Below are 16,151 nucleotides of genomic sequence, written 5' to 3'. Positions count from 1 at the left end.
AGTTTGTCGCGACAAGAACCCTGAAGCACGTTGTAATTGCATTCGGGAAGTGGGCCGAGACTACGGAAGCGTGATGCGGCCATCGGAAAACGTGCGGCTCTACCCTGAATAAATACTTCCGCGAGGAGACTGAAGACAATAGGACAGCAAAGGGGCCTTCAGCATCGCTCACAGCTTTTCGGACGCCAAATGTAGCTAGGAATGAACCCATTGTACAGCTCCCATATTGTGCTCGACCTGGTGGAATTGATGCTCACCAGTCCCCTACGATGACGTCCGTGCCATTCTCTGAGAACGCCGTGTTCGTAACACTCGTCGCCTGTGAGTTCCATGTATGAGCCGGGAGGGACAAGGTTGATCTCATGTAGATCAACATCTGGCGAATTGAGATACTGGTTGTTGACGGCCGTACATGCTTCCGAGTCCAGGCAAGATAGACGCTGTTCGAGCGTGGAAATGCAACCGCTGCAAGCAGGTGATACCGCTGTCAAGAGGCTCGCCTTCAAACGCTGTTAGACACTCGAGAATGGAACACGGTATGCTGATTCAAGAGCCTACCTCAAGTAATATTTCAGTCACAGAGGATGAGGATTTTGCATCGGCGTCATCGCCGCAGCCAAAGCAGATGAAGTTGCCTATTAATCAACCGCAATTGATGATGGCAAGGCCAAATGCGAAGCAGTATCGAACCGATCTCAAGGCATATTCCTTTTGCTGCGGTTGACCACCAACATTTCAAAGACGCTGTTGTCGCCCGTAATCTGAGTATGAAAGACTATCTGTTTGGTAGGGCATCGCTGCGGGCGTGGGCAAAGGACGAATTCGTGGCCGCAAAGGCTGTAATTAAAGAGGTGTTAAAGCAGGTGCTGTCGAAGATTCATATTAGCTTTGATATATGGACGTCTTCGTACAGTACTTACGCCTTTCTCGGTATCGCTGCGCACTTCGTCGTGAAAGAGGAAGGCAAGACGGTGACTCGATCAATGCTGTTGGCATTACGCAGGATGTATGAGGGTCATACAGGCGAATAGATCGCTTCAGTGCTCGGCGACATCCTGACGCAGTTCGAGATCGTTTGTTCGCCTGGGAGTCCTTGTCGCAGACCAACGATACAGCCGTCAATGCGTTGGTTGCGGAACTGCGCCCTGACATGAAGAAAGACGTTCGCCAGCTGCGAGGGCGTTGTCTAGGCCATACACTGAACCTAGTAGATCGTGGCGCACCCGCTTAGTCATAATATGGTGAGTGTCTGATTGGCTGTCGAGCGCGCGTAGACAGAGACGCGTCAAATGGTGACCTCGCACTGATCTCTGCGCAGTTGTAACATTCGTGGCGCGGTGGACTCCGATCTCCAGACTTCGCAGGTGCGCCATGGATGGTAGAGACTCTGGCCCATACTGGTGGGGATCGTCCAGCGTGAGGTGTCCGGCCCTGGCGCATGGACCAATGGTGCGGTACTCACACTGGGCGAAGGCTCAGCTGTCGTTGCGCCGCTCTTCGATGCGTTCTTCGTTAACGTGAATCCGGGAGTGGTCTATGACTGACGTTCGTTTAGGAAACTTTGGTCGACGTGTTCGATGCAGTCGTGACTGATTGCGGACGTCAAGAGCTTGCGTCACATGACCGCATGCTGGACACGACAGCCCCCGACTCCGTCAAGATGCTGGGCAACCCTACCATATCCTCCGTCTACTCGCCTTTCAGCTTACGACAGATCATCGAATTTGTCCTAATACTGCCCCTCAACTTCATTCCCATTGCCAGCGTGCCGTCATTCCTCATCTTGACAGGATATCGAGCAGAACCGCTGCAGCATTGGAGATGTTTCAAGCTGCGAGACCTGACAAGAAGGAACGGGGGCAAGAGTTGAAGAAGAGGAAGCTCAAGTATACATGATTCGGAGCAGTGCGTCTAACGCTCCAGCTGATTCCTGGCTTGTCCATGTTGTTCCTCCTCACCTCTGTGGCTGGAAGTGTTTTATGGGTAGCAAAGCGAGAGAAGGAAAGGACGACAAGAGTTGGTTTGACAATTCAGTCTGCGGAGAGATATGAGGATGATCCAGCTTGATCACACCTGATTCAGTGTATGAGCAAGAGAGCTTCCAACCATTCACAACGCGAGAGGCGCACCCACGTTACAGGAGAACCGTTCACTTGCTGGGCACCTATTGAGCCTTCAGACTGCTAACCAATTCAACCAAATCACCCAGACCACGGACGATTTTGGTAGACTCTAAGCTCAGTTTGTCCTGCCAGCCACTCCCGGCCCTATCAACCCATGCAGCATTCATCCCGACAGCACGGGCACCTACAACATCGAACGGGTTACTACTGACAAGCCACAGTTGGGACTCTTGGCCAGCCATATCGACGCACTGTGCAAGATATCTGTACACTTCGGGGTTTGGCTTGAAGCTTCGCACGTGATCCACGGATACCAATCGAGAGAATATCGAGCCGACAGGTTTGAGGTCTTCCGATGAACTGACTGAATTACCAATCATCCTCGGGGTACCGTTCGAGAAAATCACACATGCTACGTCTGGCGTGTCCTTCAGTGATTTGAGCGCCGGCACAACATCTGGAAATGTTGACAGATTGTCATAAGCTTCCATCGCGAGGCAGACCAACGGTCTTGGCAGTATCTCCATGGGTTTACCGAAACCGTGCTCACCTTCCGCAAGGCGTCCTTGGAGACTAGCGTGATCGACCGGGAACCCCTTATTTCCATACCCTATATATCCTACAACATCGCAAGAACCTCGTCTTTCCACAAGCTCTTCATGGGACAGAGAATAGACTAAGGATAACCGTGCTGAAACAAGAAAGCCGTCCTGATGCCCTGACAGTGCACCCAAGCAGCGACCACAACGGCAGCATGGAACAATCGGTGCGACTGACCCATAATGTTGAATCTGCCAGGATTCGCACGTTCCGGCATTTTGGTCTGTGTGGATTGTCGGCAAAAGCCCGACTCAAGTGGTGATGATATCCATACTACCATTGACAAAAGGCCGAGGCCGTGTGACTTCCACCATGGGCATTGAGGAAGACGGACCCCAGGAGCTAGACCCGAGTGCTCGGTCCTCTTAAGAAACGGCAGGGTTCAAGAAACCTGACATCTCTACCAGCAAGAAGCAGAAGGGTCAAATGGCCCTCTTGAAACAGCAGTTAGAAGAGCAACAAAGACAAAGCAGAGACCAGATGGCGGTGCTGCAAAAGCAGATGGCGGAGCAGCAAAAGCAAAACAAAAAACAGCTCACAGAACAACAGAGACAGAGCAAGGAACAGATGGCTCAGCAGGAGGAACAAATCAAGTTGCTGAAGCAATTACTTGACCGGCAGTGAGTTGTAGCCCCTTACAGCAGACCACAACCATGAAGGCTGATCAACTTCCCTATAACGCATCAAAGGATACCATTAGAACGGGGTGAAGAAGGCAATGGCAATGGCAATGCAAGAGCATCCAAAGACTGCCTTGGACGGCGAGTATAATCATTATTCATAAATACATGTTTCGTATGTGGTATCTTTCAGCATCCGGCTGATTTTGGAGAGCTCGATCCGCATTAATCGTTGCTTATCGCGCGGCGGTGGGCGTGTTGTACAAAAGAAATATTTGGTTGGGTTGTCGATCGGGAAAGGTATATACATTTAGCGCGAGCTAGACAGTCACAATGTACTTTTGGTAAGATTAAGACGATTTGTAGTGGTGACAGGTGATGACACACGGAAGTGAAAGCTCATCTAAGAGCTCACCGGCGGAGTTGGCATCGCGCTAGGGAACAGTGAATGTTAAACCGGGGCACTTCGTTGGAGGCGAGTGCCAGTGGTTTTGAATCGCTTACGGCTTCGGGCGATCACGGGTAACCTTCGCTCTGGTACTGCCACTTTGGAAGAGGATTTGCTGTATTTGTGTTGCGAAACCGGTGGTATTGGCAGAACGATGTCTTGAATTTCTGCAGCCTCCAGGGCGCTTGGAGTAATGCTAACCTTGGACAACAAGTGCTCGATGACCTCTGACGGTAGACAGCCTGATTCGGGGCGAGCTTCGGGCGCATTGGTCTGATCTGCAATCTGCTCAACTTGGTCAGTCGCAGCTGGATCAATGAATTGTTTCTCGGGAGCGCTGGAAAGGTTCCAAAGGTCATCAGCGCACATGCTTGAGTTGGATGATCTCTGGGTTCCGATGGTCGAAGACGTAATCGACAAGATGATGCTTTCCTGCGAGCTGGATCTAGTTAGAACCTCATTTGCGCCGTAGCACAACGAGCTTCGGTTCTTGGCGTGATGTATGTTCGAAGGTCGCGAAAAGTTCGGCACGGAGGACAGAGGCACGGCAGGAGGGCAAGAGAATATGCCCAGTCCAGCCAAATCTGTTTGTTGTCCATCTTCTCGGACACTCTCAAGCTTCTGAGACTCTACGCCAAAGGATGGTGATGCTCGCTGAGAAGGAGCAGCCGATAAAGGTCGACTAGGTGCCATCATCAACTGGTTGGATGTGGCAGGTCGTATGCCGTCAGCATTGAACGGGCCCGTCGGATTGAAGCTCGAGAAGCTACTTTTTATGGCGGAATTATCAGCCTCATCCGCAATACTCCACGCCTCGTCGACCGCGTTCTCCCAATCCGTGGTGTCAACAGCAGCGAGACTCACCCCTGATTCACAAAGTCCAGGGAGTGCTTGGGTGTTCCCAGCTTGTTGTGACAATGCCATGTCTAAACGATGGCGAGCCGGAGTTTTCGGTGTGACCGACAAATGATCAGCCGACAGAAGGTTTGGCATCGATGATTTACACGATCGATACAACGAAATACGACGAGGAAGTGCAACAGAAGACCTCTGACGTTGATGCAGGGCCTTTGGGGTGAAGTAGCTTCCTTCTGATATGGGCGATATCTGCTGGTAAAGGAGCAGCTTTCATTGGGCGTGCGATGTTGTCCTCTGTGATAACGGCATGTATGATGGGTATTTTGGGCTGCGTGTCCACTAACTCAGGTAGTGGTTTAGCGTTGAGATTGATGTCATCTGTAGCTGCGCTTGCCAGACGTGTAGATTTCTCTGTTCCAGCCAGGGCTACGTCAACAGTTGCAAAAAGCGTCTGAGGCGAGAAGCCTGCGGTAGGAGGACTCAGCTGTTGAGATGTGTCTGTAGGCTTTTCCGGAGATGCTCTGGTACCGATGTAATTTTCCACGGTTTCATCCTTGGGTGGTGGAGTCGGACGAGGTGGTGTCATAGGTAGCTGCGGGGACGGCGGGTCCAAGTCACTCCAGCGAGAGTTGATGGCCAGAGCACGATGTGGTTCCTCCGTCGTACCAATATCGGAGGCTTCGATGCCTCTCAGTCCAGGTGCTGCAGACTGCTTGGTAACGACATCAGTGAACTGGTCGGCGAGCCCAGCCTCTTCTATGCGACCTAGGCCAGCAAATTGTGTCGGTTCTGTTTGACTGACGTCGAATGAAGTTGAGGTCTTGCTGCGAAGCTCTTCACTTCTTGTCGGCGCGTTGGGGACAGAGACGTTCGTTGTCCGAGGTGGACTCGTCAAGCCAAGCGTTGAAGAAGATCCAGCCGACGACATGCTTATCTTACTGCCCGTCCTCCTCAACATCAGCCCACCCTTGGCCAACAGTGCTTTGGTAGCTCCTTCTGATCGGTCCCGTGTAGAACATGTTGAACCTTGACGGACGTGATACGGAGATGCTGGCTTTGACCAAGCATCGTCAGATAGAGATTCTGCTCGGGATCGTCCTCGCTGCCATTCGGTAGAAGTCATAGTGCTCCCTCTAGATCTAGTCTTTGCTCCATTGCTCTCGTCGCTCTCGACTCTGTTGTGTGCCTTGACGAGATCTACCAACACTTGTCGTGATGGTTCCGATTTGTGGCTGGAGAACCACTCTTGAGGGGTACTCAGATGTGGCATCTCGTTACCACTCTTTGTCCGAGACCGTCAATGCTGCCATGGCATCCGAGTCGTGATCGAAAGTTCTAAAGAGAAACGTTCCGTATCCAGAAATCCAAGCTGTGCCGACGTTACAACAGTGGATCAGATCCAGTCCCTGTCTTCCACATAACTTAGACAGTTCGCTTTGCTGCGCGAAAGTTCGAGACGTTATAGTTTTGATGGAGAAGGTCACGAACTCCTAGACAGCCTCAAGGGAGATGGTATTCGTTTTGTAGATCCTATCTCGAACGGTGCCTGGGGAGAACTTCTGATAGCTGAAGACAAGAATGCTGTGACAATGTAACACGACGCCAGTGCTTGTCGAGAAATAAGGAGGTATTGGCGTCGTCCAAAGGAACGGACTGATTGCTCAGAGGTAAGCACGTCGATGTCTGCTCGCCTTCCTACCTGTGTAGAATACGAAGGGCTCTTAATGCTAGAGGGCTATAGCACCAGTAAAGAAGTCCAGCAAGATTGTGTCGGATCTACCCAGAGTTTTACCTGCATTTCCACTAACTTTGGGTTGAGGAAGACCCAGATGGCTAGCATCGTATGGTCGGTGGTCCAAATGCCGCTGGACCCATGTCGAGCAACAACATGTCTACCGTCTAGCTTCGAAAATAGCTCCGGGATGTTCGAGCATCGTGCTGCGAGGTAACGGAAAAGAGGAGAGCCTGACTTCGAAACTTTGAGGGCAAGAGTGTAAGAAGCGGTGGAACGCTAGTCAATTGCCTAAGCTGCTCCCGCGACACCAGCGCCAGGCAATGCTTGCCGCAGTCCTTATTGGGCAAGGATAAGCGTGCTGGGCGGTATTCCAGCAAAACGACCTCGTCAGCCAAGTAACTTTATTAGTTGAGTTTGAATACCGAGCTGTCCCTGGTCATCCCTTTACGCCGGTTGCTGCAAGGTACGGCTGCATAACCCTGAGGCGTGCTAAGATGCGTTAGTGGTATGCAAGATGCATCACGGCAAGGTCGTACAGTACAGGGGAGTGGTAGATTTTTAAAGCTAGGCTGCCCGTGCTAGCCATAGGCGAAGGAAGATCACGGGTAGGGCTCCTAAATGAATAAACGAATATGAATAAGCCCTATATTCATATTCGTTCTATGTGAATATGCATAAAGTGAATAATTATTCACGTGAATATTCGCAATATTCATATTCATATTCACCTATTCACGAACCCTTCGGACTCAAGTTATCCCGTTCCGATCATCGACAGTAAGGTTGATTTTTGACCTCAACACATGACTGATTCCGTCAACCCGCTTAGAGCTATCTTGACTTGCTTCGCAAATGCTATTCTAAACCTAAGGTAGTATTTCGTGCAATAGATGGCGTAAATTACTCCTTGTAAAACGGATATGCACGTTTTGACACGAAGGTCGACCAGTAACAGCTTGATTTTACTCATTTGCTGCCATCCTTAACCCTAACGAAGCAGTAAATCGACGATAGCAGAGTCTATATGCGCTCAACTGAGCTCAGGATCTCTATCCATCCTAGACGATGGATGTGACACGTAAATCACGTATTAAACACGTTCAGTATACGGTGAGAGCTCACGATGAGTGGGTTTGTTTACTACTTCGCCATATTAGGGTGGACGCGCTACGTCCTAAGGAGCAGCATTGGTCACCGATCATTCACAATGTCCGTACCACGATATTGTCCTCTAACCTTCATTGCTAGACAGAATGGCTCTCTTCGAGCGCGAGCCTCGAGCCACGCGCAACCTTCCACGAAGGGACTATGTGGCACTGAACAATGGCTTAAACGGGCCAATGCCGACTACCTTACAGGAAGCTACGACCTATCCAACCGCCGAGATGGCGGACCACGAGGGTTCGGAAGGACCGCTTCCATCTGAGTCCGTGTCACAAGTATCCGGTAGCTACTCATCGATACCCACTTCCAGCGCAGAGAACATTAGTCGATCAACAACGTCGAGCATCGTCGAACCTTTAGCAAAACGACGACGAGTGCACACCAGCTGGGCCCAAGAGCACTTTTGGATCACGGAGCTCGATACCCAGTGGAGCAAGAAGGGGCAGCTGGCCCAGAACGATCGCTTGCTTGTTTGCAAACGTTGCAGCTGGTCGTCTTCCGACTCGTCGCGTTACGGTACGACCTCTAACTTGCTCACGCACCTACGAACGCGCCATCGTCTTGGTTCAGAGACAGCATCCGTACATAGGCAATCCGTTGGACCTCTAGATCGCTTGTTCTGCTCGGTGCAAGGGAATCTTAGTCTGGAGCAAGCACTGGTCCGATGGATTGTGCAAACCCGACAGCCTTTTACGACCGTAGAACATCCAAGCTTCAAGGCTATATTTGATGCCGCCGCGGTCACAGTACCCCTTCGACGTGCGGACACCCTACGTGACCGCGTCAAGCAGGAGTTCCGCCAGTCTCGGGACGACTTGAAGCGCGATCTAGCGCAGCATTGTGAAAGCCTTGCTATCTCGCTCGACACATGGACGTCAGAACACCAATTGAGCATTTTAGCCATCATTGGTCATTGGGTCACGCCGACCTTCGAGAGACGAGAAGCACTTCTCGATTTCGTCGAACTGCCTGGGCCACACTCGGGAGAAAACATGGCGGCAGTGGTCCTGGCCATGCTGCACGAGCTCGAGATCGCACCAAAGCTCCTAACCATCACTGGAGACAATGCCGGTAACAACGGGACGATGTGCGATGCGCTCTACGCGGAACTGTCTAAGACGTATGACGACGAAGACAGCGAATTCCGACTGAGGCCACTGATGCGGTTTCACGGTAGGACAAGTTTTATTCGCTGTTTAGCACACATCATCAATCTGATCTGTAAAGACATCTTAGCACATTTCGGGGCAGGCTCAATGAAAGAAGCGAAAGTCGCATTGGATCAGGCTAGCGCTACAAGGAGTCTGTCGCTTCTCGAGACAGGCACCAGCGTACTCGTCGAGAAAAACGTCATCGTGAAAATCCGGCTACTGGTGCTTTGGATTGCTCGAAGTCCTCAGCGTCTTCAAGAATGGCGACGTGTGTCGCCTCGGAAGCTGATCAGCTACGATGTTGAGACTCGGTGGAATTCGACCTTCATAATGATCACGGATGCGCTGCGACTCCGGAAAGAACTGACACAGTTCGTCCGGATTCATGCCGAGGTCGAAGCTCTTCTACCAACCGAGGAGGACTGGCTGTTGCTTAGACAGCTCGAGACTGTCCTCAAGCCCTTCTGGGAATACACCAACGTCATGTCTCAAAGAATGCCTACTGTCGCGGATAGCTTACCGATTTACTGGAGCCTTAACGATCTGCTCCACGACGTATGCTGTGCACAAGGCGATTTTTCGGTCGTGAATGCCACGGTGCAAGCCGCGGTACGACCTGCACTTGAGAAGGTAGAGAAATTCACCCGTAAGATGGACGAGAACATTCTCTACTACGTCGCTACGGTCTTGGATCCACGAATCAAGACTTCGCTGATCCGAGCACATATGGGCGCTGCTGATGCGACGCTCATCGTGGCGCAAGTGCGCGGGTTTCTTCAAAGAGAGTATCCGTTCATCGCAAGTCAACAACCAGAGCCCACACAGCCGCCTGGGATGCCAGATTCACTGTGGAAGATGCTAAGACGGGTGCAGCCAGGAACCGACATCCAGACGTCAGATGTCGACAGATACCTAGACTCGGCGCCTGTGAACTGGAGTTCGGTCCTTTCCTGACGTCGGTAGACGGAGATGTTAAAGAACTGTGATGGGTCAGCGAGTCTGTCCTGACTTGAAGTGCAGGCTTATGCCCTTACATCGCTATCCTCGGTGGTATCTTGCGCCAATGTTCGATTGAGGAGGGTGTGGGCGGCTGCGCCCTCGGCTAGCCCTGTCAGTACAGCCATCGTCGTATGGCGTTCTGCTCATCAACTTACCCGCGGTATTCAACTGCCAGATCAGGTGAATGCGACGCGCTTTCATCACCCCTTCCCGATGGCCACGAATGAGCGCTTGGAGATACGGCATCTGCCCCATCAAACCCCAACCCGAGGCGACCAGCACGACGACCCCATACTCCTCGACACGGATAGATCCGCCGTGGGGACCACTGAACAAGACGAGATGGGTGTCGGGAGACGGAAATACCGCCTCGATATGGTTGGGCGCTGTCGGACGGGCGTACATCCACAATCTGGCGGTCCAGCCTCGTCGGGGCTGCACCATGAGCTCCAGCAAGGTGCCATGACCGCGGTGGTGTGCGAATACCACGTAGAACGGGTGGCTTTCCCAAAAGGAGCGCAGACTAAGCCCTGGCATCCAGATGTTGATGTACTGCCCTGGTCGCACCAGGTACCGTCGGGGTGTCCAGATGGCCACTCGGGTTGCGTTGTCCATGCGAGTGATATGCGCACGAGGCAGACCAGCCCAAAAACACCGATGAACCCAGAGCATGTGGAACAGCTGGACGATGGTTAGCAAGGTAAAGCAGCTGACACTTCCGACCACGGTGTACTGAGCGAGGGTAGTGGTATGGTGCACATGGCCCAGACCGCCCATAGCGTGCCTAATGCCAGCACCTGGTGAGATCGGAGAAAGAGCTCGTAGCACCATCGTCGCACGGGTGGCCAGCACAATACCAGCATGGTTGCCAGGGCCAGCGCTGCCTTGCTCGGGTTAGTATATCATGTCTGCCGAAAGAGAGGTTGACCAGGACTCACGACAATTCCATACAGCTGTTGGGACAGTCCGTCAGCAAAGGCTGACGCGCTCGGCTTGGGGATGATGGCATGCAGAGCGACCGCCAACACCAAAGATCCCGACAAGCACCCATGCACGAAGCGCATGTCTGTCAGGCTGAGGTGTAGGCAGTCTGCTTGGTAGGAAAGATGCGGACCGAGGCAAAATACGCCCAGGTGCAGCGTAGCCAGCTCGCCAGCGCGGCCTGCTACGCGGCGCATATCTGTCGACGGCAAGAAGATCAACAGTAGATGCGCTCCCATCAATCCCAGCTGGACCCCAACCGTCCACCACGTCCACGAACCTAGCCATGCGGAGTTCCAAATCGAGTGACGGCGGCACAGATGCATCCACAGCCATCGCTGCATCCCATACACTCGATGACTCAAATATTGGATCCATCCATGGCTCATGCAGAGCACGAGCAGTCCTGCCACAACGACCGCGTAATATGCGATGGGGGACATGCAGCGAGCTGGTCAGACCTAGTACAGGCACAAGAGGCGGAGTGGTGATGGCGAGATATAGAAGCTCAAGAGGACGAGTTGTCTGCGTTGCGTGACATGCCATTACTCTACGTCAATGAAGACAGCCTACATTGTCTGACCAGAGCATCGAGCAAAGTGTCAAGTCATCTGACACACCCACCATTCTGTGTGTACATGGAAAGGGACAGCTGGACAGTCTGTGGGGTCGTCTCGGTCCTCTCTGTGACTTGTATTCAGTCTTCCATCTCCCACCACTTCCCAAGGGCCGTCACTTGCTCTCACGAGGCACTCAATCCACGTGAATTGATTGCTCGTGATCGCCAAACACGCCAAATGGTCCGAAGCACATCTCCCCATTCGCTTAATCAATGATCTGTTCTGGCACGGCCGGTAAGCTTTAGTCAGTTTGGAAGAGGATGTGTCTTTCACAGACGCCATTTGGCTCGACGAGTCCACTCGCTGGGGTCAACTTTTATGGTTTGGGAGTGTCGCGAACTGGATGTATTCGCGGTTTGTCGTGAGGCTTGTCTGATGGATTCATATGGAAGACTTTGGCGAATGGAAAACTGTTTTCTGGCTTATATGGACGCATGATCTAGTGCCTACAGGGACGCATGATCTGGATGGACGAAAGGTATGAGGTAGACATGTCACATTTGGAGAGAAACAGTACAAGACTACTCGGAATGTGAGTGCAGCAAGAAAGTAGGCAGACATCCCGATCACTCTATGTCGAAATGTGCTCCGAAAAGCCAAAAAAGCGATGCACCACGAAGCCTGCTACCGCCACCAGAGCCGTCAGTTCCTCAGGGTGCCAGTTGACGGACAAGAATTCATGCTGTGGTAGGTCAGCATCTGCTGCTGATCGATATCAGGGGCACTTACCTGAACCAGGTCGGCGGCTGTTCTGGTGTAGCAGCTGGCAAAAAAATCCAGCCCTGCCGGGGGGTAGCGTTCGCAGTCGTATTGCGTTGGCTGTAAGCTCTCAGAACTCTTGAAATTCTTGGTACTCTTGGTGGTCAACAGTGACAAGATATCGCCGACTTGATGAGTGTTCTTCGGGAGTTTCGTATAGCTTCGCTGTGGCTTGCACACCTCCGGCTCCGCTGTCTCGGGTTAGCTCCTGTGTTCGTGAAGATCGCACTCTTTGCAGCTCGACGACTGACCGATCTTCATGACGCCATCGGGCATGGCCAGCACGTTCTCGGCGCTCAGGACGGGGTGTGCCAGTCGATGACAATCCAGAAAGACGACGGCATTCAGAAGCTATATCGCGTCAGCGAAGCGTCAAACGGGTATCTGTCGTGCCTTACCTGACCGGCGATGGCTGTCACTTCCATCACCGTGGGAAATGTGGGTAAGGCACAGACATGCTCCAGGGTGACGATACTGTACTCACAGACCCAGAACGGTGTGGGCACTGCATCGAACACTTCCCAACAGGCGGCAAAGTTGGGTTGCTGCATCAGCAGGGCCACCATCTCCGTTTTTTTGGTATTCATGTCGACCGCTGGTCGTCGCGCCATGACCATTTTACTTGGCTCCGTCCGGGAGACTGCAATGTCGACAGGTTTGTGCAGGTCCAATTCACAGCGAGAACTGTATGCTGCCCACACAGTGCCTCATTGACGCTGTAGACACGGTTGAGCGCTTTCGCTTGCGTCATTGCTGATCTTGTTGCCTGCGCTATCGCTAGTGCTGTGAGGTGCCGAGCTTGTGGGCGCAGCTTCAATGCCGCTGTGGGTATTGTTGACGTAGTCTGCGCCGAGTGGAGTGCTGGGTCTAGCGGTGTTGCTGACGGCGAGATTGCTGCCATTGTTCTCATGGTCGTTGCCACCGGTCCAGCTTGTTGGCAACTGGGTACTACGATCGATTGATGCTTGGACTGGCTTCGTTCTATCCTCCCTCTTACTGACCGTATCAACAACGCCCTCAGATCGATTGTCCGCCTGTCTCTCAGTTGAGTCGCTATCCTTGAAATACTTCAGCGGAAACTGTGTGTAACGATTGAGCGCCATCGAGGTGGTAGACGCGAAATGTTACGATGACCGAAGATCAAATGTATCCGGTTCAAGCAAAGATCAGGTTGTGAGGAACCAAGCACCGCCGATTGTGGTGGAATACCGAAAAGAAGGCGCAATTTCCCCACCCTTTGTGGTGGAGGAGGGAGCAAGCACATTTTTCTTCGTCAGCAGTCACGCGGCATCAGATGCAGTCTCCCTTCTCTCATCAACAACCCAAAAGCTGAGACACCTGGTCATATTCGACTCCATGCCTCGAAGTCGTCCGTGTGCGACACGGCCCCAGTTTGATGTGCTCGACCGCGAGACCCAGATCGAAGAAGAGCGACATCACGCCTTCTGTGGCTCTGCTCGACTCGATCTCGACGCGCTGCAGTTTGACGTGCTGCCCGAGCATCAGTGTGACGAGTCCAACGTTCGGCGTCTCGTGTCTCTCTTTCGACAAGCGGGATGCCAACGACTGCGCCCTCAACACCACATCCCGGCCACAGTGACTTATGAGCAGCTCGATGATGCCCTCGCCCGAGCTGCTTCATCGCGGCAGGCACTGCTGCACCATGACCCGGTCCAGTGGCCTCTGTTGATCTTTCCCGATGCATTTCGCGCCCTCTGTCTTCATGGGCGCCATCGGATTGAAGCTGCCAAGCGACACTTGGTGGACGGCGATCGCTGGTGGGTGGTCGATTTCTACGCGCCGAGTGAGTGACCTAACATTGGTTCTGTATTCTCGTGCATCCTCTTGTTGCCCACCCTCGGATTACTGAACTGACTTCTCTACCGTGGTTCATACCTTGCATCTCATATATGGAGCATTCCCTCGGATATCTACCGCTCGTCGAATCAGACACGAATCACTGACCCATCTTGTAGCCATTAGTTCTGAGCTTCGTCGTGAACTGGTGCGACAGAACCTCAACGAGCGGCCCCCCAACTCTGGCGATGTGTTTTTCCACATCCTTCGCTGCTCGTCTTCAGATGCTCCGACGATCGACTCTTGGTGGTCTCAGATTCGGTCTCCGAACGAGGTCAAAGAGCTGAAACGGCTGCTGCGCCGACTGAGCCTGGCTGACGCCTTTCGCCAGGTGGCGAAGTTCATGGCTTTTGGACGCGAGTTGATCACGGGCAATATTGGCAGCCTATTGCGACTCCAGTGTGACGAGATCATTGTGCATTCACTGCTCTATATGCTGAGCGCTTGGCAACGGTTGTTGGCGGGCATCCCTCGGACAGAAGAGCGGCTGGATCCGTTGACCCTGAGAACCGTTCGTCTGCGCTGTCCCATGTATTGCCACGGGGACAGAAAGCTGCTCGACCCCCTCGTTCGCCGTGGCGCCATCTTGGGCAACTTCGACGCGACAGAGCGTCAACACATCTGGCAGCAGATGATGGCCTATCCGGGCCGCATCCCATCTTTGGCGGTCTGCTGCAAAGACTTTAACCATTTGGAAGACGTGGCTGGCTGTGTGAGGGCTCTGTTTCAGATTCCTCGGGGTCAGACACTGCATCGTGTGCTCGATCAGTCATTTGTGTCACCGAGATCAGCTCCGCCTACCACCGGGACGTCAGACACCTTGGGTATACCAAAGCTTCTCCTCCGTCGTGAGGACCGCTTGGACCTCGCCATTCGCCGCCTATTTCTGGCCACGATGCGTGACCTACAGCAGCTGTGCCCGAGCAGAATCAAGCTTGAATGTCGCGGCAGTCGAGAGACAGACGATGCCAGCGTTCGAGCGAAGTATCGACTGGCGAAGACAGCTCAGGAGCTCGGCTTCCGGTCTTCCCGTATCGCCGAGACGATGACCCAAAGTCCTGACCGAGTGGAAGCGCGCCGCTCGCTCCTCCGGGCTCGTGACCCGCAGCACTTCACCTATGACCCTGCCATCCTGGACTCTGTGGTGGAGGCAATGGTGACCTTGTATGAGAAAGCTCAGCCAAATAAATACCACGATACCCCGGCTGTGTTGGTGACCGACGGCGGCGGAGAGGAACTGCGACGCCGCTGGAGTCGACCTTTCCATCAGGCATTCGCCGAGAGTGCTTCCAGTCTGACGCTCGAGAACATGCACCGTGGATATCGTGTTGACAAGACTGGTGGACTCACGGCCTTCTTCGTCCGACGCGATATTTACTTGTCATTCTTTGGTCCTCTCGACCCCAGACTGCTCACTGCTGTCGAGATCTCAGAAGGCATTCCGACCTCTCCCACTGACAGTGACAGTGCATCATAGTCCCAGCCTGGTAGACCGTCCACGGCAGCAAAGCATGGATATTGACTCCCCTGCCTTGGCTCCTCACGGCGATACTTTTGAGGATGGGGAGCGGCCAGCTGACGACCCTCAAGCCTTGGTGTTGATACGTCAGCAGCTGGCCACAACCTATTCGATCAGCCACTACTCGGACGACCCGGTAGAGGATGCTTCAGCACCTGCGAACCAGTCCTCTCACGGAGACTGTTCCTCAGAGGCAGCAGACGAAATCACGTTCGTGCTGTGTGAGGGACAGGAGCAGAAGATTGTAGAATTGGTCCCGATCGATGACGAGGTCCATGCTGCGGTTGAAAACATCGTGCAGCGCTACACCCAAACCCACCATCGCGCTTTTACCCATGAACTCCGTCCACTCGCCCCACGTCACTGTGTTCGGGCCGCCTTGGAGGATCCTGACCGACGCATCTACCTGATCCACGCGGACGAACTCCAGATGTACCACTTTCAAGCTTTGGGAGAACTCCAGCGCAAACGTCGTGCCTCGACCAACCTAGATACCCGTCCGCGCAAGTGCGTCGTGAATGAGCACATCATCAGTTGAGAGCCGGTACATTCGAACAGGCAGGAAGCTGTCCCATCCCTTTGAGATCTTCTCAAGGACTATGTTGGGATGCAAGGCGGGAACAAACAATACAGAGTAGAATGCGTAGAAGATCGATTTCGATGGCAGAGGGAGGGATCGAACAAGGCTGTGGAAGCTGTCCCCTTGCTGCGTGTCTC

General features: G+C 53.1%; 7 protein-coding genes across 7 annotated transcripts; 2 read left to right on the top strand and 5 right to left on the bottom strand.

Annotated features, from left to right (window-relative positions):
• Nucleotides 1–2,164: 2,164 nt before the first annotated feature.
• Nucleotides 2,165–2,614, bottom strand: PMZ80_011255 (uncharacterized protein; the record flags this gene model as incomplete). The annotated part of the gene is made up of 1 exon (XM_064879634.1): nt 2,165–2,614. The coding sequence occupies one exon, from the start codon at nt 2,612–2,614 to the stop codon at nt 2,165–2,167; it is 450 nt and encodes a 149-aa protein (XP_064724598.1).
• Nucleotides 2,615–3,794: 1,180 nt separating this feature from the next.
• On the bottom strand, nt 3,795–4,715 carry PMZ80_011254 (uncharacterized protein; the record flags this gene model as incomplete). The annotated part of the gene is made up of 1 exon (XM_064879633.1): nt 3,795–4,715. The coding sequence occupies one exon, from the start codon at nt 4,713–4,715 to the stop codon at nt 3,795–3,797; it is 921 nt and encodes a 306-aa protein (XP_064724597.1).
• A 76-nt stretch (nt 4,716–4,791) lies between these two features.
• Nucleotides 4,792–5,919, bottom strand: PMZ80_011253 (uncharacterized protein; the record flags this gene model as incomplete). The annotated part of the gene is made up of 1 exon (XM_064879632.1): nt 4,792–5,919. One exon carries the CDS (start codon nt 5,917–5,919, stop codon nt 4,792–4,794), a length of 1,128 nt encoding a protein of 375 aa, XP_064724596.1.
• Nucleotides 5,920–11,870: 5,951 nt separating this feature from the next.
• On the bottom strand, nt 11,871–12,669 carry PMZ80_011252 (uncharacterized protein; the record flags this gene model as incomplete). Its single annotated transcript, XM_064879631.1, has 4 exons — nt 11,871–11,981; nt 12,029–12,249; nt 12,310–12,409; nt 12,457–12,669. 4 exons carry the CDS (start codon nt 12,667–12,669, stop codon nt 11,871–11,873), a joined length of 645 nt encoding a protein of 214 aa, XP_064724595.1.
• Nucleotides 12,670–12,765: 96 nt separating this feature from the next.
• Nucleotides 12,766–13,161, bottom strand: PMZ80_011251 (uncharacterized protein; the record flags this gene model as incomplete). Its single annotated transcript, XM_064879630.1, has 1 exon — nt 12,766–13,161. One exon carries the CDS (start codon nt 13,159–13,161, stop codon nt 12,766–12,768), a length of 396 nt encoding a protein of 131 aa, XP_064724594.1.
• A 596-nt stretch (nt 13,162–13,757) lies between these two features.
• Nucleotides 13,758–15,392, top strand: PMZ80_011250 (uncharacterized protein; the record flags this gene model as incomplete). Its single annotated transcript, XM_064879629.1, has 2 exons — nt 13,758–13,836; nt 14,035–15,392. The coding sequence occupies 2 exons, from the start codon at nt 13,758–13,760 to the stop codon at nt 15,390–15,392; spliced, it is 1,437 nt and encodes a 478-aa protein (XP_064724593.1).
• Nucleotides 15,393–15,426: 34 nt separating this feature from the next.
• On the top strand, nt 15,427–15,866 carry PMZ80_011249 (uncharacterized protein; the record flags this gene model as incomplete). Its single annotated transcript, XM_064879628.1, has 1 exon — nt 15,427–15,866. A coding segment is annotated over one exon (440 nt), but the record flags the coding sequence as incomplete, so codon positions are not given.
• Nucleotides 15,867–16,151: the final 285 nt, after the last annotated feature.

The sequence above is a fragment of the Knufia obscura genome (genome assembly GCF_036327395.1).
Source record: "Knufia obscura strain CCFEE 5817 isolate CBS 148926 chromosome Unknown scaffold_35, whole genome shotgun sequence".
NCBI lineage: Eukaryota > Fungi > Ascomycota > Eurotiomycetes > Chaetothyriales > Trichomeriaceae > Knufia > Knufia obscura.
Note: the sequence above shows the minus strand (reverse complement) of the source record. Positions and strands in the feature narration are given on the sequence as shown.